Source organism: Stylophora pistillata, chromosome 8, assembly GCF_964205215.1.
Source record: "Stylophora pistillata chromosome 8, jaStyPist1.2, whole genome shotgun sequence".
Lineage (NCBI taxonomy): Eukaryota > Metazoa > Cnidaria > Anthozoa > Scleractinia > Pocilloporidae > Stylophora > Stylophora pistillata.
Genome location: NC_142526.1, coordinates 6,711,307 through 6,738,939, shown reverse-complemented (window position 1 = coordinate 6,738,939; position 27,633 = coordinate 6,711,307). Strand labels below are relative to the sequence as shown.

Below are 27,633 nucleotides of genomic sequence, written 5' to 3'. Positions count from 1 at the left end.
ATAGGGTCAAATATCCGAAGCGGCAAGAGACCGATTTTCGACGCAATCGAAGTCGAAGTTATAAGCACTGAACGTCTTCGATCTTTGCTTTCATCCTCTAGCTGTTTGGGTAAATTGAAAGAATATCACATTGAGAAGCTGGAAGTCTCGGACAACAAGCCAAATTGGAAAGTTTGATGTAAGTCTGACTATCCAAATCCAAGCAGTTGACATAAATTAGTGGCGAACGCGAGAGCACTTCACTGTTGATCTCAACTACCTCCATCTCGACTGAGTGATTACGTGACTAGAGCGAATTGATAAAATAGTTGGAAGCGTGGAATTGTGGGATACCTGACTAATCCTCCTTTGCAAAAATCTAAAGTACAAAGGAAATAAATATCGTTTCAAAACTAACAGATGGATCGCACTTAGTAAACAAAAAGACCACACCACCCCTGGTGCTATATGTACTTGTATAGTCGGTCTCATCAGGACCAAAATGATTCAGATATAGCACGATTGCATGTTCTCTGTTCAAAAAATAACATTGCTGGAAGCCTTTGATGAGAGAAACATTCAAGATATTTCCAATTGTTTCATCAATGTCATCTTCACTTAAAATTAGAATTGGAAAAAAACCTAGTGTAGTAATGTTTCTTCTGTAAAGACATCGTAAGCAACATCAGCTTTTTAGGGACTGTCATTTAGAATTATAACATAACCAAAGTAAAGCGCGCGCTCTGATTGGTCAATTTAGCGTCCCCCATCTGCCCATGGGTGTACGCTGGTGACGTGAGCAAATGCAAAGACTATTTTTTTGCGCGCGCTTGTTTTTTCTGGTCACGTAAGATTTGTTAAATAAAAGGGAACTCTTTAGATACAATGTATCAATGTTATGTTATAAAACAAACGGTAAACACCACAGCGTACAAGATTGAGTTATGGATGCACTTGGTAGGTTTGCTAAGCACTCAAGAAGCTAGAGTCGCACTCGACTATCGCCTCGTGCGACTCTTACGCTTCTTTCGTGCTTAGCAACCTCCCGCGTGCATTCATAACTCAATAGTGTACGCTGTGGTGTTTACCATTTGTTAAATGGATGAACTTGGTAGGTTTGCTAAGCACACAAGAAGCTAGAGTCGCTCTCGGCTATCGCCTCGTGCGACTCTTACGCTTCTTTCGTGCTTGGTAACCTCCCGCGTGCATCCATAACTCAATAGTGTACGCTGTGGTGTTTACCATTTGTTAAATGGATGCACTTGGGAGGTTTGCTAAGCACTCAAGAAGCTAGAGTCGCTCTCGGCTATCGCCTCGCGCGACTCTTACGCTTCTTTAACCATTTGTTAATGGTTAAACGGCGGATTATTACATTGCACGTCCATGACAGACGCGCTGTTTTAAAAGTTTCGAAAACCTTAAAAGTTTTCCAAAGTGTTTTTACTCGTTCCCTACTGATGATACATTGTGGAATATTAATTTACTTGGGAGGACGAAAAAAAAACATAGCTTTGCTTTGCTTTGATAGGGGGTATTGTTGGGTTTTCATGATCGCATGAAGAACATTTAAATAATTAGTTCTCAGGCGACAATCACTGCTGAAAGTGAAAAAAAACTAAATAACAGGTATTTTTCTGGGGCCCTAGAGTTTCTTAGGTTGATCAATTGCCCCAATTTGCTGTGTCCAGCTTCAGATGCGTTCCTAAAGCTTTCATTTTTTGATTTGTGACAGGTGGAATGGTTCGTGGTTCCTTTTGATTGATATTCTGGTCACTTTTCAGTTTGAGGTCACAGTTTTGTAAGCATGGCATACCTTACAATGGGCTTCCACTCAATACCCAATACAGACACTACTTGAATGGCGTGACATGTTGTCTGGAAGAATAAATGGCTCACCAGTACTATTATTGTATGTAAGACAAACACGCACAGTCGCTAAGACCCTGTTAGGGTCGCGTGTGATTACTAGTGTCCCAGATAAGTTTGAGAAAAGAAAGCGAAGGAAAAAGCACTGTAGTGATCGGCACACTCGGGAAATGCCAAAAGTGAAACAGCCGCCCGACACTGCCTTGAGCTGAGAGAGTCTGGTGAGATGAATAACGCAAACCTAACTAAGTCTCCACCATTGAAGGTCGCACCCATAACAGACCGGTAGTAGCCCCATGCGCGAACACCGTCCGCCTTTGTAATCACAAGATATTGAATACTGACTTTTCAAATAGACTTTTCTTTTTATTTATATGCACTGTAGCAGTTGCTTTATACAATGGTTTGCTTTAAAAACCGGACAAGTACAACCGAACTATTTGACAAATGGACACTTGCTCTCTTGAATTACTTTCAGTTATCAATGAGATTAGAATGGTTGAAAAACAAACCCAAATAATCTAGGGGCATCTCCATGCTCTTCTAAGAACGGAGGAATCCCTTTCACAACCCGTTGTTAAAACCCTCCCTAACTATGGGAATACTTAGAAGTACTGAGGTCTTGGCATCTGACAGCCGGCATCTTCAATTTATAGAGAGCGAAATAGAGAGTGTCTAAGTATGAGAAATACTGAAATATACAATTGCAAGAGCCTTAAATATGACTCGTTGGTGAGGATGGCTCGAAATGTCTGAAACGAGACACTCATGACACCTGCCCTGGCTCACAGAATAATGTGTGTAGGCTGTAAGGGTTGGTTCATCTCTGCACGGTGGTGAAAAGGAAGATGTATCATTTGGTCTGGAACATGTGATGTATCACAGCTTTAAACCCACCTTAGAACACGAACTTCGAGTGGGACGAGGAAAAAGTATAAGTTACAAAATGTGATTTATAGCGGTATTTCAACAACTGATTCTAAAGTTCAACTTCGCTGCATGAGTAATTGTAGCTTTTTACAAGTAGAGCGCCCAGTCTGTACATTAATTACTTTACGATGGATTTTTCCAACTCGTCCAGGGCTTTCAAGATCAGCTTGTAACCTTCTGAATTCTTGAGCTCTTCTACACTGATTCCCTCCTCATCTTCACTTGACTCTGAATCCTAAGAAACAGACAGAAGGATATGATTATTCGTCATTAGCGTCCCTGGATAAAGACGTTGGATGCAAGTGCTTTAATCAACTAGACCTAAGTCCCCCAAGGAGGGGCTCCCAATGGGGTGATGGCTTTCACGGCCAGTGGTTAAAAATTTTGGCCAATTTACGGCTAACGGTTAATATCATTCCATTGTTGTTACCAGATAGTTTTTTGCGTTTCACTATTTCTACGACCATCGGTTATAATTTATCAATTTCAACGCCATACGGCTAGATTTTTTGGCCACTTTACGGCTATTGGTTAACCCCGTTGAGACCCTTTTAGGAGCGTGACGGTACAACTTTGCTTAAAACAGCTTTGGAAAATTGTTTCCTCAGATAACAACTACACAAAGGCTAAAACTTTTCTCCAGCTCAAAGTTGGTAACATTGCTTCTCTCACTTTTGACTTTGACGCGCAGATCGAACTTTCCAACCTTGTAACATAGAGGGCAAAGAATCTGAATATATGAAAGTCATATATGTGTACTGCGGTTTCAAGAAATGTATGAGTCGAAAGAGATCCTTGCAGTAATATGAACACTACTAATGTAGTAGTAAAACAAGGCCTGAAAAATTATTATATGTATATTTATATATATATATATATATATATATATAAAGTGTGACTTGATTTTCGTAGAACAGTGCTCAATACATAGACGTAGAGCGAAGTATATATTGTGGGAGGAAAAAGACAAGTAAACTACAAGTTCATCCCTACAAGCCTGTTTCGTGGTCGCCCACTCATCAGGGGATTTCAAATCCCCTGATGAGTGGGCGACCACGAAACAGGCTTGTAGGGATGAACTTGTAGTTTACTTGTCTTTTTCCTCCCACAATATATATATATATATATATATATAATTTTATTTTGGGGGGGGAGGTTTATTTCACTACTACATCAGTAATGTTCATTACTGCGAGCATCGCTTTCATACATAGAGGGCAAAGTTACCAAGTGCTGATTGCCTGATACACATTTTTCCATAAATTTGATAATTGTCTCGGGAAAAATTACTTAAAACTCAGTAAAACCATAAAAAAGCCTTGATTTATTTTCCCTTAAGCATTACAATTTCATCGAATGCTTCTTAGAAGGGTTGGTTTCATTATTTTGGCGGTGTGGTACAAAAATAAAATTTCATTTAGCCGAGATGTGCGTTTTACAGTTCATTGTCGCTAGCTGAACACTAAAATAGCCCCTTACGAAATCCGCTAAAGCGTGCGCTCATGATTACCTTCTTAATAACGTAAAGTTTTTCCCTTCATATTATAAACAAACAATCGCACGTTTCTCCCTAAAATGAAGGATAAATATCACTTGTGTTTTCAAAAGTTCCCACCAAATTGACATCTTTACAAAAGTGTACTGCGATTGAAGGAAACTAAATGCACCACAGCCGGACACGAAAAACCATTAAAACCTCTAAGTGGAAGAGAGGGTATAGCGTAACCCCAACCAAGGCATTAATGCCACCTTCGGAGTTTCAGCTTATCCTATGAATGACACATTATGCACAGTTACAAAGGAAAATATGCGAATACAGCTCCAGGTAATACCTGACGTGAACATGACAATATTTTAAGAAATAAAAGTAAATAAATGAATAATACATCAATTTGAACGGAAACGAAACCTAACGACTTATCAAGACGAAGGCTGACCATAGAATGCCTCGCCCTACTAACGCCCTCAATGTACTAACCACGATGCCATAACTCTCCGCGCACCTTGCACCCGCCTCCACTTCTCTGACACATGCCGGCAAATATTAATTTATGCTAATTTGGATGATCACAAATTACATATTCGGCAACTTCTGAAAACACAGGTGATATTTATCCATATATGAATTTTGCTCGTCCCATGCAATTACCTATACTTAATGAGCTGGCGAGAATGAAAGTTCATTCGCAGATCATTGGAATTGCTGGACAAAGATAACAAGTCACCTGAACGAGATCAATAAAAATTTACAAGTGCCCAAAAGTGTCAAATTGAAGTGGAAGGCTTTTTTCGGAGAATGGAGAACTTCCTAAAGCGACCCAGTTGTAAATATTGGTTGAGTGGGAGGGCCGATCGGAAATATACTTGGCTTGCGCGAGATCATGCACGACCTGTATATACGTGCTATGTCATAAAAGAATTGGTTCATGCTTTTAACTTTCCGTATATCGAGTTATGGATGCACTCTGGAAGCTAAAAGAGCTCTCGAGCAATTCTTTCTCTTCTCTTGTGCTCTCCAAACTTCCCGCGAGCATCAATTACGCAATTATTGGATGAGAGCATGATATCATGAATGATCAATGCCGAGGTCCTGGTAGGTAGGTTACCCAACTATCTTTGCAGTAAAGTAGTTCAAAGAGAGACGTAGTCGTGAATAAGAGGAAGTATCCTCGATGCATACAGTGCTGACATTCTCTATGTTGCTGTCGCATGGCTGTATTTGTTTCTTTTGTTTGTTTTCTCGTTTGTACGCGTATTTTTTTTCTCTCATTATCGCATTCTTTGTGTTTTTTTTACACTTTTGCGTAATCAATATTCTGTTAGGTGTTTTCGCATAATTTCGTCTCGTTAGGGCTTTTTTCATGCGTTTTTTTAGGGCACTTGTGCTTTTGCCATCGCTACGTTTCATTTATCCAGTTCGCTTACCGTCTTCTCCGTTTTTGATTTTCGTGTTCCTAGCCGTCCTAGTCATACAACGTTTATAACGCTTGCTTCGCATCGCTTTTCGCTTGTATCGTACATTTCGTGAAATCGATTAAACTACATGTAGCGTGTTGGACGTTTGACTACAATTCTCTACTTTGGTCCGATACATTTTCTTCAGTTCATTCTAGTGTCATGAAGGTGTTGTTCAGCGTTAATTCCACAAATTGAATTGCAATTGATGGTTATTTTATTTCCATCTTGAATGCCTCAATGCCTCGTACGTATGACACAGTTCACCTTTACACACCCACCTCATCATCGACATTGATGTATTTTTTTGCCTCTTCCTCTCTCTCTGCTCTGGTCCCATAGATTTTCTTCAGTTCATCCTAATGTCATAGCAGTGTTGTACAGCGTTAGTTTCAGGAATTAAATTACAATTGATGGATATTTTCTCGCTATCTTGAATTTTTATACAATATCCTTTGTAAAACGTTTTGTCATTTTATTAAATAGTTTATATTCTTATATCATATATCTTTAATTTTTCCATAATGCGTGAAATTATGAAGAGACGCTTCTCTTTTGTGTGTTCCGTATTTATCCTAATTTTACACCAACTTTGCTATTTGCATAATGATTCAACTTTAACGAAAAGCTGCATAACAGCATGCGCACCCATGCATCGTTTTTGGAGGATGAAAATTTTGAATTATCTACGATTAATTGGTTGGATTCTTTTGCTGGCGCACACGTAATTTAGATATGTTTGGATGCTACATCTATCGTTGTGATCACCCTAGCTTTGCAATGGGCGTTGCGGATGATCTTTTCTGCAGGTTGTTATTGGAATACAATGTTACTCTATCAAAAAATTGTGTGATTTTCTGTCGTGCAAGGCCCAAAATCAAGCTTCATAAGTGTCCATGCAACTATTACTCAAATGAATCGGCTACTTTTCATCTTCCGGCAATAGCTTGGTGATTTGGTTCATTAACTGAACCCGGCCCGGAACCCCATAGTTACTTCAAAAAACGATGCACAGTGAAATGTAATCATAAACGGTCGATACAGGGTAAGGATTTGCTAATGAGCCAGCTGCATGCACGATCTTTCAGAAATAACACAGCGGATTTTGTGGACTACGTATGCAAAAGTGAGATCGAAGTTTTTGCCATCACTGAAACGTGGCTCTGTACGAAGGATGAGAAGTGTTAGAAAGTGAGGCTTGTCCTGTTGTCTACAACATGGTAGATTGAACTCGTTCTAGTAGACATGGAGGTGCTGCTGCTCTGGTTTACCGCGGTTCACTTACCGTTAGGAAGATTGATGCAGACGAGAAGGTACCATCTGAGTTTTCCGACTGGTTTGTCCAGTCAGAACCTCTTAAGCCTTCATCTTTGGTCATATACTGACCACCATACCCAGACAATCCTATAGTAACAACTGAGACGTTTCTTGGTAAAGTAACGGGTTATGTTAAGTCAGTCGTGTCATCTAAAGCGGAGTTGGTCATTTTTGGAGACCCAAACATTCATTCGGACAAATGAATAAAGGCTAAAAGTTTCTAAAGAAACTGTGGTGCTGCGTCGGTGGGGATAACAAGGTATTAGGGAGCTTAAGCAACCACGACGAAAGGGACGACGACGACGTCAAGTAATCACGGAGGGTCTGGAACGAGGACGTCGTCTTTAGCGGGAAAATGAAACTTAAGCAGTGAAGTTGCTCAAGGACGACGACGTCTAAAATCTTGTTTGTTCTCGCTTCGTCAGTTTAAGAAATGACATCGTTCAGAGACGTCCAAAACCTTCTTCTTCTCACTCATGGATCAAATATCGAAATATCGAAAGTTCGAGAGTAGGTTATTCAATTCTTGAACATCAACAGTCCAAGGAATTATTAAGCTTTAGCTTTATTTACAATTTACGCATGGCAAAAGTTTAAAATATTAAATTTTACGCAAGTTATTTGAGATTTAAATTCAGTTCTAAGTGTTGCTGATATAAACAAACCTATTTTTCACAAGGTTTGCCTGATTTTCAACATGCTTTAGCCTGATATGTTCTATCTTTGATGCCCCTTCCTTTGGCGAGCAAACGACGGAAGTCTGTCAATTTAATCAATGCTAGCTAGCGATCGGCACAGATAGCAGTCATCGCGCTTCACCCAAGAATACTATTTTTTCCCGTGTGATTTTGTCGGAATTATTTTTATGGCTGTAAATCTATATCAAACATTTTGAAAATAGATTCGGAAAACCTGACTAGTATTCAAGCTCATGCTAATACACCGATCTGAAGAATTCTTTGTTGTTTAAAGCGTCTCGATTGAAGAACAGCAACACGCGAAATTTTTTAGTAACAATAATCCAGCAGTTCCATACACAGCTTTTGACCGAACGCAGAGGTGTATTGTACTGCCATTGAAAACTTTTCATTCAATAAAAATGACAAACAGCACTCTTTCATAAAATATACTCTAATAAACTTAAAGCTTACGTGGTCGCTTTCACCGCTTGACTTGACATCTGCTGTGCGGAGGAAGGAATTTGAGTTAGTGGGTTTTCGAATTTTATTTGTTTAGAAAACTGAATAGGGAGGTTTAAATCAACCGAAGAAGTGAATACAAACTCCAACCGGCCATAGACTGTCAAAAAACTGGCAATAAAGCCGCACCTTTTTATGAGAAAACTGCTTTGAAGTTCGGAAGTTCACGACAACGTGAAACAGGTCCTTCTCAAGTCGTCGACGTCAAGACGACGACGAAATTCTTGGTTTGCGCTTGCGCAGTGACGTTCTTGCTACTTCCGGTCGTCGTCCTCCGTTCGTCGTCGTGGTTGCTTAAGCTCCCTAATTTAGTTATATCAACTCAGTTAAAATTGTAAATTGGTCACCGTAATGAATAAAAAAGCTGACGTTTCGAGCGTTAGTGCTTCGTCAGAGTGAATGGGACATTCATTGGGACAATCCTGATTACTGCGAATCCATTAAATTATTAGACCTCGTTACATTATCTGGACATAAACAATATGCAGTTGAGCCCACCCACACCTGGGCCATACTCTGATTTGGTCATAACTCGGCAGTCTGCTGAGATTTTTAAAGTTCCTTCTCGAGCTGACAGCTTTATTTCTGACCACGAAGCTGTTCTATTTGAGCCCCGCAGAACTATCTCTATCTGTCAAAATTATTTAGAACACAAAATTGAAATCCATGGTTTTGGATGTTATATCCAAACGTTAAAGGACATGCTTGACAAGCATGTATCCCTGTTGACTAATGCAATTGCATAAAGGCTTCGTGTTCTTTGGTTCAATGATGAGATTAGAAAGGCCAAGAGGGATAGAAATAGAGCTGAAAAAAGATGGCGGGAAACCAAGAGTGCGTCACGCCTTAGCATATTGAAAGCTACAAAAAGTACAGCTACATAGTTCATGAATAAGGCTGAGCGATTTTCAACGAAGAAAATTATGGTGACCAAAAAAAAGGTGTTCAAAGATTCGATCGTCTCAAATAACTCACTAATTAATGTGCTATTCGAAAATAAACATCGTGAAACCTACAATGAATGCCATGCCAACAGCTTTGTTATGACACACGATGATACGAGAAATTTGTTAATCTCATGATAGCTTGCAAAAATTGTGGTTTAAATCACCCATCCGCGAGTAAGCTCACAACTACTTTGTCGAAAGTTTACAGCGAATTACGTGATCGAAATTGATGATTATAACGGGGTCATCTCGTCAGTTTCATTCTGTAGCCCTGACATGTCGTCTTTTTACCCAATTTATGCGCCGTATTTTCAAAACCTCAGTGTCTGGAGATCTGCTGAGACTCTGTCTGCTGTCTTACATGTTTGGTGAAAAAGGTTGCCAACTATGCAAAGGTTTTGATGAAGCTGCAGTCGGCCTCATAAATTATTGCAACTGTAACTGTCTTTAGCCTCATATATTAAAGAAAGGTCGAAGAGTCGCAATCCAGAAAGGATCGCGAAGCAAACAGCTTGGAAGTGTAAAGTTTTCTACTGGCAAAATGCAGAAATTGGGAAAACAAACTTCAGAAAAACCTTGGCAAAATTGTCTGATCACAGAAAAGAACTGGGGTTCCGTCTCGTTTCTTCAAATGTTTGATTCGACGTTTTTTTTTTTTTTTTACATGTTATTTGACTTAATCCCAAACATTTGTGATAGACGTAATAATTTTTATTCTACGATGATGAAACTTTGACTGATTCAGCTTTCTTTGTCTCAGCTCATAGATTTTCCTTCGGTGTTTAGATTTATTAAGGCAACCTAACATAATTTTTTTTAAGGTATTATTAAACACAAGCACAACTATAGAATGTTCAAAAAGTACTACTCCGTTTATGTTTTTGACCTCTACCTGACTATGGGAAGAAAATTGCAACGATGAAAAGAAAGGGAGCTGTTCAGCGTGCTGAGCCTCCTTTCCTCCTTCGTATTCTTTTCCTATGAACCTCTCTTCCTCCTGAAAAATAAAAAAAAGGAATTTACGCAGTAATCACCTACAAACAAGGAGATGAGTATCCTTCATAAAGAAAAAGAAAAGATACCGAAAGTTAGAGACTATTTTGAAAGTTTATCATGGCACTTAGTTTTTACAGTCAGTTATAAATCATAAAAATTTTGAATTCTAATATGTAAGACAATTTTCAATCCTCTGCCCAATGTTATGTAATCAGCCTTTAAATAAGTAATTCTCAGCTGTGCTAAAAAAACTATAATTATGATTTATTATGTATGAAAGCTTCGCTATCTCGGTAAGTTTTGATCAGCAGAGAACACTGCACATTTAAATTAATTGTGGCCTCCTGACTGGTTTAAAATATTTTTGAAAGCATCTGTAAGGGTACGCGAGTTTTGGTGAGTGGGCAATTCTCCTTGTACTCAATAATCGGATAGTCTATCAAAAGTTTTGGAAGACAACCAGGATACGCTTACGGTGGAGCGAGTCATTGAGATTTCTACGGACATCTACAACAGTGATTTTCAGACAAGGTTTACACTAGAGGAAATTGTTGCGGATTCATGATGAATCCGAAACGTTTTATTACCGGATTGATGTTGCCGTTTACACGAAAGTGGACGAATCCGAAATAAAAACTCCCCGGTTTGGTCGTGTCTCCGGAGATTTTGAATCCGGAATTTAAAGTGGGAACTTTGAATCCGATAACTTTTGAATCCGGAAAGTTTTGTCGTGTAACCGCTTTTTTTCTCGAATCCGGATATTATTTCCGCCTACAATCTTTTGAGTTTGCGGTGAAACCAAAATGGAGGATCTGGTGCTAACATTGCAGGCGGTCTCCGGTTGCCTAATCTTGTTGCAGGTTCAGGCGATAAATTTTGTCATGTGTACCACAGTATTTCTGAGGAAACGCAAATTATTGTTGCAAGGAAGTTTAACGTCAGCCACACTTAATCGCCGACGACGTAGATGACAGGATCGAAGACCGAGACGGTTTTGGGTTAGGCCAGGTCGAACAAGGGCCTGATGGGACAATATGATGGGAAATGTCACGGTAGCTAGCGAGTGGAGAGAAAATTTTAGAATGTCCCACCCTACCTTTATGGAACTTTGTGAAGATTTTAGGTCCCTAGTTGAGAGAAAATCAGAAAAAAAAACCGGAGTTGTCGTCGTGTGTAAACGTTCAGGAATCCGAACATCCTTTCAGTGTCAACGCCTACGAATCCGAATACTTCAAAATTGATGAATCCGGAAACATTTACGAATCCGGAAAACTCTCCTCTAGTGTAAAACTAGCCTCAGAGATCAATAATGCATGGCAACTCTCACTACCGTGTCAACAGCAGTCACAGCCATCACACAGTAATCTCGTGTGTGGGAAATTAACGCGTCCTACCCCAACCCTGCAGGAGACGGGACCTCCATTTATTCGTCTCTATCCGAGAAGACTAGAATATCTAACCATTTCTTGATGTTATAGAAAGGTAGAAAATTCTTCTCAATTATCCTAAGACCCTGAGTGTTGGTCCGGACGGGTCTCGAACCGTCGACCTCCCGCACAACAGTCCAGCGCTCTATCTATTGAGCAAACCGAGAGTCTATCCATTGAGCTAATTTTACTTGTCCCATGCGATTATCTATACTAAGGGCCTGATTACATGAGCCGGGCTGGCCCGGTTAGCCGGGCTGATTTCTTTTGTTTTGGTGTTCGCCAAAGCGTGAAAACAAAAGAAATCAGCCCGGCTAACCGGGCCAGCCCGGCTCATGTAATCAGGCCCTAAATGAGCTGGCGAGAATGAAAGTTCATCTGCAGATCATTGGAGTTACATCACAAAGATAACAAATCACCTAAAGCTTTCAGTTAAACACCTATGTACTAGCGAATTACAATTCAAAACAGGTTTCCACTTAGCCTCTAGCACTCCTTTAGAGTATTATGCTTAGCAGGAATGTGACGTTCAGCTCCATATTTTCTTCTAACTAGTTCCTTACGGCAGTTCCATAAATGTAGCTTACCTAACACGATTAAGTAGTTAAACAGAGGACATTTAGTATCTGTGACACCTATTAAAATAGTCTTTAACTCGAGTTCCTTTGTTCTTTGGCTATGGCTATCCAATAAGATTCAAACTCTTCCCAAAAGGCACTTGAGTAAACACAGTAAAAGAATAAATGATCAATTGTTTCCGCACCAGTATTGTAAAAGGTGCAAAGATCGCTTCGTAGTAAATCTATCTTAGCTAAGCGTGAATTTGTGAATAAAATGTCATTCAGTATTTAACTGAAAACATTGCACATATGTCTCACAGATACAGGATTTTATTGATGAGAAGGCCTTTTTTGTTTCCACATCAACAATGAAAAATTTTGATTTCAAGTTTACGAAGCATTTGGACTCTGTCGCCTTACTGGATATAAGCAGACCGTAGAAATCCGTACAACCAAACTCACTTCGTGCTGGACCTTAATTTATCCTTATAACGTCTATTGTAACTCCACCTGGTCGTCAGCATACGTATCTAACTTAAATAGAATTTATTATTTGCAAAAGTGAGCTGTGCGGGCTATCATCAACTCAGACTATCGAGCCCTTTCCGCTCCTTTATTCTTCAAATTAAGAATTTTTAGATATTTTCCGAGTCAATACGTTTGAAAACGCCAAATTTGCGTTTTATTATAAAAATAACCTTTTGCCCCCATTGCTTCTCGATCTTTTTGTAAGGAATAGCCAAATTCACAACTATGGTACTAGAACAACCTGTAATTCTGAATTATCGAACGTATTTGTGCCGTACAAATCTCAAGAAATTTACAATTCTCTGCCAAGGTCCTAAAATTTGGAACTCTCTCCCTGTCTCACTCACTCGTTCCTCAAACCCTCTTAGCTTTACGACGAAAATGCAAGAGTTTTTACTTAAATGATCACTGGATTGGCCGAGCCGCACATTCGATTCGCAGTACTTGTTCTTTAGTTGATTTATTATTGTGAGGTGTCTCTCCCATAAGCCTGGAGGCTTCTTGGGTCTTCTCGCCCTCCAGCTGTTATCGCTGTAAATAAATCTTTGTTTTCTTAAAATAAGGCAAGACACCGTTATCACGTAGCGCCATCTTGGATTGCGTGCGGCACCAAATCGAGGCTGCGCGGGCACAAAGTTTGTGTTACACGACTGTTTACAGAAGGGATATATGACAAGTAAGTATAGCTCACGATCATTGCTCTGTTAACTCCTGTAGAAACGACAAGAGATATCAGGGTAGCAAGAATTTATCTTTTTTCAACTTTCCTTCAAATTCTTTATTGAGATCGAAATGGATTGCCGCTATAAAGCGAGATGAAGGGCTAGGTTTAGAATAGAGCCGTGACCAGCGAGTTGTCAGACGCACGTGTTACTAGCGACCGACTTTTTGCTTTCGATTGAAAACACAGCCACTACACGTTTGCGAAATACCTACTTTTTTCGTATCCAGAACACTAGTCATTTAAGAAATCTACTAGTCTTTTAGTTTATATTTTTCATTTTACTTTTGGCTGAAGCTGTCAAACGGCATATGGCAATGTTTTGTTTGTTTTAATTAACTCGAATTTTGTAATATGTATTAAATGAGATTCTCCGGCCCTCATTTACTTGCGTTATAGTTGAAGATAAAACTTGAACTACACGACAGAAAAATACTAAAAACTGCCTAAAACTAAAACACAAAAGTTTTTCCCTAATATTTAACAACTATTCACCGAAGTGAAAGTGGTTAGTGGCGGATAATTACCGAGCCGCGAAGCGGCGAGGTAAATATCCACTACTAACCACCGACACTGAGGTCAATGGTTGTTTTAGTATATACTAAAACAGTGAGATAACATACACCACCAGAAATTGATTTTAACTCATACATTCCAGCCACGATTCCAACATTTCCCCGCGCGTGACGATCCAACGCGGCTTGGATCGCGGTAAGCCACCAAATGTGCAAACAAAGCTAACAGTGTTCTTGGCTTTGTTAGACGGATTGTTGGACCAAAAAGCCCGGATTTGTTCTCTAAATTGTACAAAAGTCTCGTAAGGCCAATCCTTGAATACAGTTCCCCAGTATGGTCGCCACATCTAAAGAAAGACATTGCTACTCTAGAAAAAGTCCAAAGATGAGCTTCCAGATTTGCGCTTGGCATAACTGCAAATGATATGTCGTACGAAGATCGATTGAAACGACTTAAATGGCCATCATTAGAAAAAAAGGAGAACTTTATCATCACTCACCGAATGCTACAAGACAATAAATGGACTGAATTGTCTGAAGCCATACGAATTCCTTAGCTTTGCGGACAAATACAGACCACTGAGATCCAACCATCGCTTCAAGCTTATGACGAAATCTGCTAAGTTAAACTGCTATAAACACTCTTTCTTTCTTCGCATTGTTAATTTATGGAACAGTTTAAGAAAAGAGACCGTTGAGGCAAAAGAACTTTTAGAAATAAGCTAGTTAATGAATTTTCTTAAAACACGATCTATACTAATTACTATTTTAAACATTTAAGAATAAACACTAGCGAGAAAAACACACAACGTTTCGATGACTCCATGTCATCATTCTCAAGTGAGAAGAGAATAAAAATGAATAGTTAATTTATACCGTACGAAGGTGGCAAACGTAAAAAGTTTAAAATATTCAGAATATTTAAATAAATAATTGCGCGTGTTGAGTTCATAAATGTAAACTATTAAATAAATAGTTTCGCGCGTATGGAATCCGATTGTTTGTTCAAAGAGGGCTTCATCTTCTTTATGAAAAGCATTTCATGAACTAAACAGTCCAGTTTCCCGGTGCACTTTTTAAGTACGTTGAAATGCTTGGTCAGGTCGCCGATGGTTTGTAGGCCGTGGTCGTTCTTTAGATGTTTGCCGATGGCCGAATTACGGTGCTCATTAATACGTTGATGTAAATGCCGGCTGGTGTACCCGACGTACTCTGCATCACACAGATCACATTTGTAATTATATACAATTATTAATTATATAAAATTATAAATGTGATCTTTACAATTATATCACATTTATTAATTATATATAATTATAAATGTGATCTGTGTGATGCAGAGTACGTCGGTTACCTTACGTGAGGTTACGCAAGATTAATTTGCACTTGTAAACGAAACCTTTCTCATTGCTTTTTATCGATAAACTCCGGGTTAAAAACTTAAGCCATTACCTTTAAACACGGCCAAACCAAATTTAGTCGCTTTCTTTTTGTTTTAACCCTTTTCCAGCCGGCAAAAAATCTTATAATTTGGCCATAAAAAACTTAAACTCGCTTTGTTTGTCGTTATGTGAAGTATCCCTTACAATATTTGCGGTTTTGAGACACCGTGGGTTCAGACTTTGGGGTCACGTGACCTAGATCATCCGCTCATGTTTGGGTGCGTTCAAATCGATTCGTTTTCTCGCGATTATAAGTGTTTTTCGAGCCATTTTCCCTCTACAGAAGCCCTCACGACAGCATCATTAAGCTGGAATGTGGGTAGAGGCAAGCCTCTGAAAGAAAATAGAGGTGAGAGGTGGTTTCATGTAGACTGGACCGCCAAAATGCTTTCATCCAAGCTTGGCGAGTTCACAAGTGAAGTCGTGTCTCTGGCCCATCTGTGGACGGCTACCAGGACCTACCAAGGCTTTTTGGGCCAGTTTTGAGTGACAAAAGTCTCGATGGATGTGATATTTTGATGGTAGGACAGGGTGGCCCGATACGATGCTGATAATTTGTTAAAATGGAAATGTGAGGTGTTGGCTCCTCGAGCTGTGGTGTAATTTCCCAGAATTCTTTTCGGTCATTAACGAGGCAAAGGTTGTGTTTGCGACACTAACTTTCGTCAAAAGGAAGAACAAGGGCTAGCGGATAAAGTGAGAAGGAATTTTCCAGCCAAACAGCAAGATCTGGCCCTGAGGCGTGTTTTGAATGTAAACTTTTGATTTCTTGAGAAAGTTTTGATCTTAAAAGATCGACACTTTTTTCAGTGTTGCTCTTGGAGCAGAATGCTGGATTTTTGGGATTTGTTGTTATATGAACGGTTCACTGCAATGGAAATTGGGAATCATTGGGGGTGTTTTAGGCAGCAATAGGCCTCACATCAAACAGCCTTGCAATGTACACACTTACATAATGTTGCCTTTTAATTTCAACAAGAAACAAATAACAACAGTAAGAGTAGTAGTAATTACTACCATGTATGCGTGGCTTGCTGGATAAGGGTTAGTAAGGGACTGCTTCGTCGTTAATTTGAGTGAGTTCTTCGCTTGTCATTGATGCAAACCGGGACGCCATTTTTTCCCCGAGTTGCTTGGAGGTAAATAGCAAAGGATATTCGGAGTTTGACTAGCCATTCAGAGCGCGCCTTCAACGCTATCCGCTGTTTTAGTATATACTAATGTTTATTATAAGTACATAAAGCGAGGTTTAAATCAGATGGTCAAATAAATATCTGCAACATCCACGGCTCTTCATTTTTCCGCTGTGACTTGTAGCTTCAAGCTTTCACGACGACTCCAGTGTCTAGTGTTTTCAATGAAAGAGAGGGTGCGAATGTGGATGTGTGACAAGTGGACACGCGACGAGTCATGGTTTCTAAGGCTTCATTTGATCACTTTTTTACTTCGTTGGAAGTTTTCGATTAACGAATCCGGGCATAAATAAAAGATAAGAACAATATAGTATCTGTAAAAATGGTATGAATGGCGTGAATCCCGCAACTGTTCGAATATAGTATTTCTATCATTCATCTAGACTTGAGGCATCAACAACAACCTCAGAACAACTCGTCAATATCAAAGATGTAGCCTTCGCAGAAATTGCTGTAACCACGGGTTATTACTTTCTTTGGGACCTTTCCATCTTTCGCGAGCCATTTCTCGACGAAAGTTGAATCAAAATAAGGAATATTCTTAAGAGATTTCGACCACGTAACAGAAGCTACTCTCTCAGTCATATTGAATTGTATCAAAATATGCCAAACACGCGAAACAGAATGCCCGTCCAGCCTCGATTTGGTGCGGCACGGAATCCAAGATGGCGCTGCGTGATAACGGTGTAGTAAAGATGATGACGATGATTTTTTCCCAAAAACTTGTTATAGACAGTAATTTTAATTTAGTCTACAATCATGATTCTATTTTCTTTGTTTCAGTTGACAGATTTTCCTTCAGTGTTTAGATTTATTATGGCAACCAAACAAAACTGTTTTACTTATTTTTTATCTTAACAAAGCGGTTAAAGCAACCTTGGAGCTTTTTTCCGAGTGGAGCATTAGGATTTTTGGTTTTGACTATTTTTGTACCCTAAAACTTTGGTATTTCGGTTTTGGTGTTCATTGCGGTTTACGAATTTTCCGTTCTATGGTATTTGGTTTCCGGTTTTTGTCAAAAATATGAATGGTTTTCCGATTTGATATCCGAAGTAGTTTTTGATGTTTCTTATCTGGGTTTCGATCTGAGCGGCATTGTGCACCTCCACTGAGTCTCCAACAGCTGCGAAACCTCTATATGCTCATCTTGTCACAGGTGTATTGGATCGGTTAGGGTGTTAATAGCTTATATTTGATGTGAAAAATTTATCCTTTTGACTGTTTTGCATGCGGTTTTTGGTTTTGATTGATTGTTTTTTTTTTTTGTTGTTGTTTGTTTGCTTGGCTTTTTTTTTTTTGCAGTTTGCAGTTTGCAGTTTTGGATGATAGTTTCTTCGGTTCTTCTATTTCTAATGGACTCCAATACCCTCCTTTTGTCTGAATTGCCTCAGGATACAGAAGACAAGAGATGTATTATTAAACGCATGCAGAACTCTAGAATGTAGAATGCACAAGATTTATTGCAGTTGTATTCCTCATATATGTTTCTAACTCCTACCTGGGTATGGGGAGTAAATTGTAGCGGTAAACAAGGAGGGTGCGGTTCAGCGTTGCAAGCCCCCTTTCGTCCTTCGAATTGTTCTTTTTCGGGTCTCTTTTTCCTCTGCAAAATAAGCAATACATCTAAGCAATTATCATTTACAAACAAGGAGATGAGTAGCCTTCATACAGAAAAAAACAAAGGTACCGAACCTAGGAGACTATTCCAAATTTTGACCCTATTCTTTAACGCTCAAAACGACAGCTATAGAAACTCTTGACGGTTATCAATTTACATTATTATCAGTGATATATGCAAATAATCTTGTAATACCCCTCCCCTCCCCCCTTTTTCTCCCCTCTACCGACGCAACACCTCCCTTTCTTTAGAAACTCAATACTCTTAGCATATGAATACTTGGATTGGCAGGTTACTCAACTACATTGGCATAAAAATAGTTCTAAGAGAGAGAAATAATGAATACGAGAAGAATCCTCGATGCCTTGTGCTTAAGACACAATTCACCCTTAACACCCACCTCGTAACCACTGGTGATGTATTTTGCCTCTTTTTTTCCCTCTTCATCGGTCTGATAGATTTTCCTAAGTTCACCCTAGCGTCAGAGAAGTAACGTACAGGGTTAATTCCACGAATTAAATTGCAATTGATGGTTATTTTCTCGCTATCTTGAATTTTTATCCAATATTTTATTTGTTGATATGTAATATAGTTGATGTTTCGATTACCATTCAATTTTTCATCTATTTTAATCATGATCACTATTTCACATTTAACATCTTGTTTCATAATTCCACTTTTCCATAATGTGTTAAATTATGAAGGGACGCTTCTGTTTTGTGTGCTCCGTATTTATCCTAGTGAAAAGATAGATAGATAAATTATTTACTAAGACCTCTAACACACTATATTAATGATTATTTCAAAGGATATATTGCTTCGTATTTATTAGTCATAAGTATCAGCGTTCATTACTAGGTATCGCGCGCGTGGGGCAGAGCCCCATACCCATGGAATATGATTAACCTCTTTTCGTTTGGTTGTCACGTGACTGACGGAGCATACGTACGTATACGTACTTACGTGCCCTCAGATTGCACGGGTAGGGTAGGGGAGACTATCAAAACGAAGGGAGGGGTGTCTCAGGCGAGTCTTGCCAAATGTATTTTTTTTATGTTATCATTAATATTACGAACTTGGGAGGAGAGTTTAGATAACGGCGATTTTGAAACAAACGCAGTCTACAAACATAACAAAAACTTTTCCACAAACCAAGTCGGTATACATTATTATACAAATAATAAACTTAGCCGTTAATTACTCGCTAAATTATGTCTTTACAATAATCTCGCGACAAATTTAGCCGAAAATTAACGGCTAATTTTTGCGTTTGGAATACATTTGGCACTCGATTTAGCCGTGAATGAACGGCGAATTTGTGCGTTTGTAGGAATACGGTATTTGGTGCACTGGACTGGACTGGACTGGACTAGTAAAACGAGGACTAGTAAAGCCCGGACTAGTAAAACGCGGACTAGTAAAACGCGGACTAGTAAAACGCGGACTAGTAAAACGCGCACTAGCAAAAACGTTGACTAGTAAAACGCGGACTTAACAACAACAAAATGTTTGTTGTTGTTTGATTTATCATCTACGGGTTTATGTCGAATTAATTTGATGGCCTGCTCCCAGTTGGCTTGTTAGCTCAATTGGTAGAGCGCTGCACTAGTATCGCAGAGGTCAGTGGTTCGAATCCCGTACAGGCCTGAAATTTTTTTCAGGTCTGATTTTCACTATTGCTCAAATAGTGCTTTACTGCGAAGGATCGTGCACATATACAAAAAAACAATTTCATACGAAGGCGATCACAAGACTGAGGGCCTGATTACATGAGCCGAGCTGGCCCGGTTAGCCGGGCTGATTTCTTTTGTTTTCACGATTTGGCGAACACCAAGACAAAAGAAATCAGCCCGGCTAACAGGGCCAGCCCGGCTCATGTAATGAGGCCCTTAATGGCGAGCCAATTCAGTGAGTGACAATCCCCGTTTGACCTTTAAGCTACAAATGGGTTTAACATGCGCCAGATACAAACGATTTTATAAGTTTAGGCTAGCAAAGAAAGAATTTTATTCAGCAGCAGTTCAAAATCTTAAAAAAAACTTCGTCGTAAATTTCACGGCAGAAACGCAGGAATTCGATGAATAAAAGTCGCATTAAATCTCCTTGTGTCTAGGTAGAAAGAGTCTCATTGACTTCAGCTTTTGGGTGGAAGAAAAACCGACTTACACACGCCATTACAGAAAACAAACAAGCAGACTGACAATGTAGACTTGAATACTCAAATAAGGTTTTAATTACGAGGATCTGGTTTGACTTTACAAAAAAGGAAACAAACTTAAACAAAACGAAGCGAAACGAAAATATTACAGTGACAACATACTCACAAGATTTGTGGACTCGCAGGAAACGTAAAGAAAACATTCATGAGAAAAAATAACAAAACATTTAGGACCGAACTTTGACTTCTGGAGGTCCGAGCACATGATCCATCCCATGATGTCACAATACATGACGTAGATTACCAGTCCCGCGCGGACTGAACACGGGGAAACGTTTTGTAACTTACAGACAACTCCAAAACACATGTTTGCATTCACTTACAATTTGACTTTCCACGACATTTTAAAACGGAACAGAGGTAAATCTTCGAAGATTAATCGTCGTTGGAAATAAAAAATACTTTCCGTAAGATCTCTGTTTTTCTCTTAACGAGAAAATCGTCGCATGATCACGTAACTCGTGTGTATTTGTCACACCAGTACTGCTGTTTCGTCAAAAGCGTATGCTTCTTTCGTCTTCAATTGACAGGTGTCACATCGTGACAGTTAGTTTTCAAAAATATGTTTGAAAATTTGTTCGGAAGCCTTCTAACTACCTTTACAAATAAAAATGTTTCGGCGAAAGCTTTCTCTTTAATTTGAATAACGTTTGTTTTCTTTATAACTCACTCGCTATCAAATTGTTAAGTTCCAGGAGGATTTTCCCGTAATCAAACTCGTAATTGTAGCCCTAAATCATTCGGGTTCTTCAAATTAAAGAGAAAGCTTTCGCCGAAACATTTTTATTTGTAAAGGTAATTAAAGGCTTCCGAGAAAATTTTGAAACATTTTTGTGATAAGTAACTGTCACGATGTGACACCTGTCAATTGAAGAAGCATACGCTAAACTGCAGTACTGGTGTGACAAACACACACGAGGTAAATTTTTGGTTTCAATGTATGTGACACTCGATTTAGCCGTGAATTAACGGCTAATTTTTGCGTTTGAATTCATGTGACACTCAATTTAGCCGTGAATTAACGGAGAAATAAATTATGTCTTCGCAACAATCTCACGACAAATTTAGCCATGAATTAACGGCGAAATTTTGGGTTTGCATAATTATTACAAACCAAAAATTTCGCCGTTAATTTACGGCTAAATTACGGCTTTCTATATAATATTACATTTAATTTTTGCTAAATTTAATCTGTACTGAATGAATTTTTGGCTTAAAACTTTTAATACATGTAAAGAAATTTCACTGCAAAACTTTCACTCGGGAGCTCCGCTTTTAGGCTTGGCTAAATCTATATATTATATTAAAGACTACTAGCTCATTTGCGTTACAAAAGGCGAAAAATATTTTTCTACCGAGTTAATGAAGAGTCTGAAAATCTTTTAACATTCGAGTTCTGCAAGTTACCGCAAGAAAAAATAATTAAATCTATAAAAATTGTAACCGTGTTCCACTTTATATAATTAAGAGGGGTGGAAGAGTCGCAATTCAGTAAGGATCGCAAGGAAAACAGCTTGGAAAGGTAAAGTTTCCTGCTGACAAAATGCAGATTGGGAATAACAATTTTCAGGAAAACCATATTGGCAGAAATGTCTGACTTTCAAGAAGAACTGGGGTTTCGTGTTAAGGAGGGATATCCTCCAAAGTTTCGACTCGACATTTTTTTATATCATGTTATATGATTTTTTTTTCAAAAATCTGTCAAGGATTCTAGTCTACGATCATGACTCAGCTTTTTTTGTTTCGGTTGACAGATATTATGGCAACCAAACAGATTTTTCTTACTTATTTTTTAATCATTAAGAGGTGCTTAAAGTAACCTTGGAGCTTTATTCTGAGGGGGGCTTTAGGATGCTTGTTTTTTGCGGTTTTGGCTATTTTTGTGCAAAAAAAATCGATTTTTCGGTTTTAGTGTTTATTGTGGTTTGCTAATTTTCGATTTTTCGGCAATAGGTTGTCAGTTTTTGTCGAAAATATTAACGTTTTTCGGATCTGGTATCCGAAGTGGTTTTTGGTTTTTCCTATCAGGGTTCCGGTCTGAGCGGCCATTGTGCACCTCCGATCCACTGATCTCCAACAGCCGCGAAACCTCTATATGCTCCTCTCGGATCGATTGGGGTTTTGATAGCTTAGATGTGAAGATTTGTCGTTTTTGATGGCTTTGCATGCGGTTTTCGGTTTTGATTGATTGTTTTCATTTTTTGCGATTTTCAGTTTTGGTTGATTTGTTCTACGGTTCTTCGGTTTCTAATAGACTCCAATACCCTCCTCTTGTCTGAATTGCCTCAGGATACAGAAGACAAGAGATGTATTATCAAACGCATGCAGAACTCTAGAGTGCATAAGATTTATTACAGCTGTATTCCCTTTATATGTTTCTAACTCCTACCTGGGTATGGGGAGTAAATTGTGGCGAGTGCAAGAGCTCATTAGTGTTGCAATTCTGGTTTGTTCCTTTGAATTCTTCTCTTTTGAGCCTCTTTTTCTTCTGTAAAATAGAGAAATGCATTTAAAAAGAAGTCATTTCAAAACATGGAACATAGAGAAGAGTATATCCTTCGTAAAAAAACAAATACCGAACGTAAGAGACAGTTTTAAAAATTCATCGCTATACTTAAATTAATTTACACACTGCCTTATACATCTTAAACTTTTGAATGATATGTACAAAAATTTTCAATTCTTTGCCTTGTGTGTTGCAAGAAGCCTTCAAATCAGTGATTCTTAGCTATCCTGAACAGCTGTCAATTCAGCTAATTTATTTAATGAAAATTTGTAAGTTCTCGGTAAAATCTCGGTAAGTTTTGATCAGCATAGAACACTAAGAATTTAAATTGATGGAATAAACCAAAAAGGGGAGACTGAGCTTACTGATGGTTTCCCGGTTCGCGAAAAACGGCCGGTAAACCTTCGCACGACGTCCATAGCAGAATTATCACGAAAACTTCAAGAGAAGTTCAAAAAATCTTATACATAAGCTGTCAAAACTTGTTTACAAACTAGAGCGTTACTATGACAATTGTAAACCAGTGACGTAAAGACCTCATGCAGCCTTCATAGCCTCATTGGGATATTTTTTTCAAATACTTTGATCCTCAAATGAACCGGGTATCAAGAATTCAAGTGTAACCAACGGAAAAACAGTGACAATGCTGTAACTTATGACCTCTTAATATGGCCTCCGGTCTCCGATGTTCCAAACTTCTCTCTGCGGCTTCACACACTTTCCTTAAGAAAGTTAGGGGATCTACCTAAATTATGAATGGCGAGATCTCATTAGTTCCCTTGAACTGATAGGAAGTCAGCACCTGCCTGTTTTTTAGGCGTCTTAGTCCACAATTCTTGGTGCTATGATACAAAACAGTTTGAAATCTTGGTAAAACTTATTGACGTGGCAATTTTCCATCCTTCAGTATGGAGATCGAGTACATGTACTTCAAAAAGAAAATTCAAGACACAATGAAAAAGCAAAGAAAGCGAGTTCAGACGGACATACAGAATATGCTTCACAAAATTGATTTTTTTCTAGAGGATAGAATTCGAAAATTGCCTGAGGAATTACAGGATAGATGGAAAATCTACTTTGCCAAAATTTACTGGAGTTTAAAAGTCCACTTGCTGTTTTACTGTGGGTATCCTCAGAATGAGCTTGACGCGACTAACAAAGGACTTAAGAAACTGGGCGAATATTGCGTTCCAGAAACAGAGAGGAATAGCTTACCAGACCTTGATCGTGTTATTGATCCAGCAAGCACCCTCTTGGAAATGGTGAGTAGGAAAACTATCCGAAATGGACCTAACAGCATCAGGTATAGTTCTGTATGAGTAGCAATGTGGGCTAGTTACCCCTTATTTGCGCGTGGTCAAAAATGTTAATGAAGTTCATACAAATCAGTCAATATAACTATCATGTCTATGTCTTTGATTCCTTAGTCGTAGCTTCTCATAGTCGTTCTCATAGTTCTTATCAGTCGTTGCTTTGCTCGGCAGATTGCCTCTTTTCTTTTCCCAAATGCTTCCCACTTTTTTTGCGAGGCATTGTATGCATCTGGTTTTTCCTCTCCAGACCCTATAGCTGGCAGTTTGTCTGAAACGTCCATTACAATTACGTTCTGCTGCCTTAAGGTCTGGTGATTTACGAAATCGTCCCCACAGTTCTGCTTTGTTGTTGCATGTCTCGATGCTTGAAAAAAAAAAATTATTCCAACGCTTTTGCCTTTCCTCTAGATTTTCAACACAATGTATGAATTTTGCTCATTGCGTTGGGAGCACATCTTGGATTTCTTATCTTTCTCTTTATCGGGGCTTGTTAATAATTCAGTTTTTTCGGCGAATCGATCGTATGATTCATTAGGCGCCTTGTCGCTTAGTTCTTCCTCCCAAACATCCTCCGTCGTAGCCACAGTATTTTGTGAAAACTGCAGCAAGATAAATGTATTTATAGTAACGATTTGCGATGCGATGCGATAGGAATTTCTACCGTCACTCTCGTTCAAAGTTGATGGACCATATAATAATAATAATAATAATAATAATAATAATAATTTAATATTTATATTGCGCAAATTAACATGTGGATATGATCAAATGCGCATCACAACACTTTTTGGGGGACTTTGGCCGGACTGCATCAGCAGTTTACAAACAATCGAAGGAAACTTATTTGAACATGCCCCCTCCCCCCAATTCCCAGTAAACAGGCCAGACCACATCACAGTAATCTCGTGAGTGGGTTCTTTAACGTCCCCTGCCTAACCAAATTAACTAATTATTAGATCCAGGAGACAGAATTATCATATCCAGGATCCATATACCTACCATAGCAACTTCTTTTCGTTACATCCCTACTGTTTCTGTATCTGCAATACCAAAGTGAATACAAATGAACTCTTCGATAGTTAATGGCCGACCCACTTCACTTGAAAATATTTGAAGACGTCGCCATGCCTCTGTGCTTTGAAGCTTGGCACGCTTTTTAACGGAAATTAAAAAGTCACATACGACTTTCTCAATCGAACCGAATTTATTCTCCTCACAGCACTCCTCTTCCTCTTCATTGCGAGGAGAAAGAGGACGAGAAAATTTCTTTCAAGTCTTTCAAGTGAAGTGAGCCGTCCATCAATTTTCAAAGACTTCATTTGTATTCTTTTTAGAAGAATGGATGGATTTCGTACTCCCCGCGTGTCCGCCACAGTAAAAGTGGCGACGTCTTCAAATCTGTTTAGAACGAGAATAAGCTTTAACTCGCATTTGGCAAGTACGTCGCCCTGAATGATCCTTGAAATTCCTGCTCAAAACTCAAAGCACAAGAAATGGCGATGTCTCGAATAAAGGCGGCACGGTAAAGGGATAAGAGTTGTAAATTGGTTCATTCAGTTTACTGCATCTCAATAAAAGCATTCAGAGCAAAGGGACTCTGTGGTTAGCTTCAACCAAGAAAAAGTGTTTGCTTGGCTGGTGCCAAAGCTGAAATTGAAAAAATATCGGTTTAGTGGTTCATTTGTCTAACTTAGGCAAGTGGTGTACCCCAGAGTTGGAAAAAGCATGACAGAAGAGGTACGTCATCGTTACTATTCACAAAGTCTGAATCTTACCAATCACCGCCAAGGAGCATGGACCGTTCCTGATCCCTAGGTTAATTGGGGTCACTGAAAGTTTCACAGTCAGAGCTTTCCACTGTTGCGAAACGGCATCTAGTGGGGAGATGTTTCTGTTAACTGGTAATGGCTCCTCTTTGTCGTTGGTCGTTCTAATCATCTCTTGTCATTTTGATGAAATCGCTTAATAAAATCATTTATAGAAGAAGACATTATTCGACCATCTTGAGAATGAGGCAATTGTATATGGATATCCTGATATAAAGTATTTGATTCGATAACTTCTTTAAAATTTTAAATTCTAGTTCAGCGACCTTGCGGAAGAACTAGGTGGTCCTAGTGATCCTGTCACAAGAGGGAGTAGAAGACATGCCAACGCTGTTTTCGAAATGGCAAGAGTTTTTTTTAGTGGCCTTTCTAAAGACAACATGTTTAGACCAACCTGTTTGGCAAAGATTTCGCATAACGATAGGTCTTTCATTGGTGCGTCAATGGCAGTAGGTCACTTCTTACAGCCTATCTGTTTGTTCAATCGAATCATCAATCTTAAAGAGAGTCTCGGAGCAGCAATAATAAATTATCGTCCCATGAGTATTCCAGATGAATGGGAATTTGAAGCATTCACTAAACCCCAAGGTGAAAGTTGGTATTCTTCCTCTTCAAATAAGCGTCCTTGTCAAAATTGCAAAATGATGTTTCGTCGTGATCGTACGGGAAGGGGAGAATCCACAATACTTGGTCTATGCGCTGAGTATTGTGCTATTAACCAGCTTCTTCCGGAAGAGCAAACTTTGAAGCAGAGTGATATGCCCGGAGTTTTTAAACTAGTCAGAAATTATAACCAGTGTAGACTTCTTTTTGAAAACTACAGAGTTATAAGTAACGAATGCATGGCTGTTGACATTAACAACACAACAGAAACAGTCAAAAAGTACTGGGAAGTAATATACAAACTGCACATTTTTGGTCTAACGCCAGAGTGTAATCGCTATTTTTGAATTCCTATCAGATTTCTTCCCATGTTGTTCGGCATTTATAGGGCACTAAGCTGATCAACTCTCAGCCATCGTTTGAAATTTAAGCCTCTGCTTTAAGGTTGTTGTTCTGTGGAGGGTAACTAATATCAAGCATTGCTTTTATAAACCCTTTTTGCTGAAGGAGTAGGATTTTCTGCTGAAGATAGGCAAATGATCTAGTTGAGAATAAATTATTCCGCTTGGGGAGGTTTATTGCCTTGAGCATATGATTATTATGAACTTTTGCACTTTGATATTACTGTATAAACCTATAACTTTAAGAGACTATCCACGGTGGCTCACCCATCCACCACTGCTATGCATGAGGGCTTCTTCTGAAATAAGTCTGTAAGAAACTCATAAAATTCATGTATTTGCCTCCAAATTATAGAAATAATTTAAAAAAAACAACTAAAAAAGCTGAGTCAGAATGATCAATCTATCCTATTGCACTTGTTAACCTGCTTAAATTGAATCTCGTTATGATTATGTATTCATATCAGTGGAAAATCAATAAAATCACATTACAAAAGATTCCTGAATAACTTGTTGTTTGAATATTGATATCATGGATTGGAATGAGGGATTGAAGGCAAAGCCCGCTGTACA

At 38.8% G+C, this 27,633-nt stretch overlaps 2 protein-coding genes across 9 annotated transcripts; one reads left to right on the top strand and one right to left on the bottom strand.

Annotated features, from left to right (window-relative positions):
* Nucleotides 1-2,190: 2,190 nt before the first annotated feature.
* Nucleotides 2,191-23,397, bottom strand: LOC148724701 (uncharacterized). Of its 3 annotated transcripts, XM_088729796.1 has the most exons (7): nt 23,283-23,397; nt 22,801-22,899; nt 18,594-18,668; nt 18,074-18,178; nt 10,086-10,190; nt 6,012-6,089; nt 2,191-3,010 (listed from the first exon to the last, which is right to left on the bottom strand). In XM_088729796.1, the coding sequence occupies exons 1-7, from the start codon at nt 23,334-23,336 to the stop codon at nt 2,894-2,896; spliced, it is 633 nt and encodes a 210-aa protein (XP_088585922.1). In that variant the 5' UTR covers nt 23,337-23,397; the 3' UTR covers nt 2,191-2,893. The 3 variants fall into 3 exon arrangements, with proteins under 3 accessions (XP_088585922.1, XP_088585923.1, XP_088585924.1); XM_088729797.1 differs by lacking the exon at nt 6,012-6,089; XM_088729798.1 differs by lacking the exon at nt 10,086-10,190.
* Nucleotides 23,383-27,569, top strand: LOC148724700 (uncharacterized). 6 transcript variants are annotated; one of them, XM_088729790.1, is made up of 3 exons: nt 23,421-24,179; nt 25,925-25,967; nt 26,314-27,569. In XM_088729790.1, the coding sequence occupies exons 1-3, from the start codon at nt 23,826-23,828 to the stop codon at nt 26,346-26,348; spliced, it is 432 nt and encodes a 143-aa protein (XP_088585916.1). In that variant the 5' UTR covers nt 23,421-23,825; the 3' UTR covers nt 26,349-27,569. The 6 variants fall into 6 exon arrangements, 5 of the variants coding, with proteins under 5 accessions (XP_088585915.1, XP_088585916.1, XP_088585917.1 ...); XR_015990460.1 differs by having other exon boundaries at nt 23,383-26,131; XM_088729789.1 differs by having other exon boundaries at nt 23,419-24,179; nt 25,925-27,569.
* Nucleotides 27,570-27,633: the final 64 nt, after the last annotated feature.